At 62.0% G+C, this 663-nt stretch overlaps 1 protein-coding gene across 1 annotated transcript in view; it reads right to left on the minus strand.

The window, feature by feature from the left end:
• Positions 1 to 544: 544 nt before the first annotated feature.
• The window catches only part of LRRC43 (leucine rich repeat containing 43), a 7,459-nt gene continuing 7,340 nt past the window's right edge, over positions 545 to 663 (minus strand). Inside the window, exon 12 of the mRNA XM_029086641.1 lies at positions 545 to 652. Within this exon, the coding sequence (XP_028942474.1) occupies positions 545 to 652 (108 nt within the window). The remainder of the gene's footprint in view (positions 653 to 663) is intronic.

Consider the following 663-nt stretch of genomic DNA (forward strand, 5'->3'; position numbering starts at 1 on the left):
GAGTCCCAGGCACAGCGCACCGGCACCTTGAGCTGCAGCGAGCACATTGCACACCCAGCCCCACACCGAGCACCGGGAATCGCACACCCAACACTGTACTAAGCACCGGGCACCGGGAACTGCACTCCCAACCTTGTACCAAGCACCGGGAATTGCAAATTGCACACCCAACCCCGCAAACCACACATCACACACCCAACCGTGTACTGAGCACCGGGCACTGCACACGCAACCGTGTACTGAGCACAAGCACCACCCGTTGCACACCCAGTCCTGCAAACCACACATCACACACCCAACCCTACACACCACCCGTTGCACACCCAACCCTACACCCTGCCCGTTGCACACCCAACCCCGCACACCTTGCCCCACACACCGCACACCAGCCCCTGGGTGCTGCTGTTCCTGCAGAAGCTCAGCAGCAGCCACAGGCAATCACCAGCCCCGTGGCATCTCCCAGCCCTGGTGATTCAGCTGCGCCAGGATCCACGCGCCATCCCCGTGGGTTTTATTTCCCACTCACTCTTTCACTACAGACACTCTACTGAGTCTTCCCCACCACCGTGGCCACGCTCTCCTGGCTCTGGGTACCAGCTGCCAAGGGCCACCGAAGCAGCTGCAGCTGGAATTGAACCGTCAGCGGCACCGGCTGGGGGCCCC

This window comes from Antrostomus carolinensis, unplaced genomic scaffold, assembly GCF_000700745.2.
Source record: "Antrostomus carolinensis isolate BGI_N321 unplaced genomic scaffold, ASM70074v2 scaffold30828, whole genome shotgun sequence".
NCBI lineage: Eukaryota > Metazoa > Chordata > Aves > Caprimulgiformes > Caprimulgidae > Antrostomus > Antrostomus carolinensis.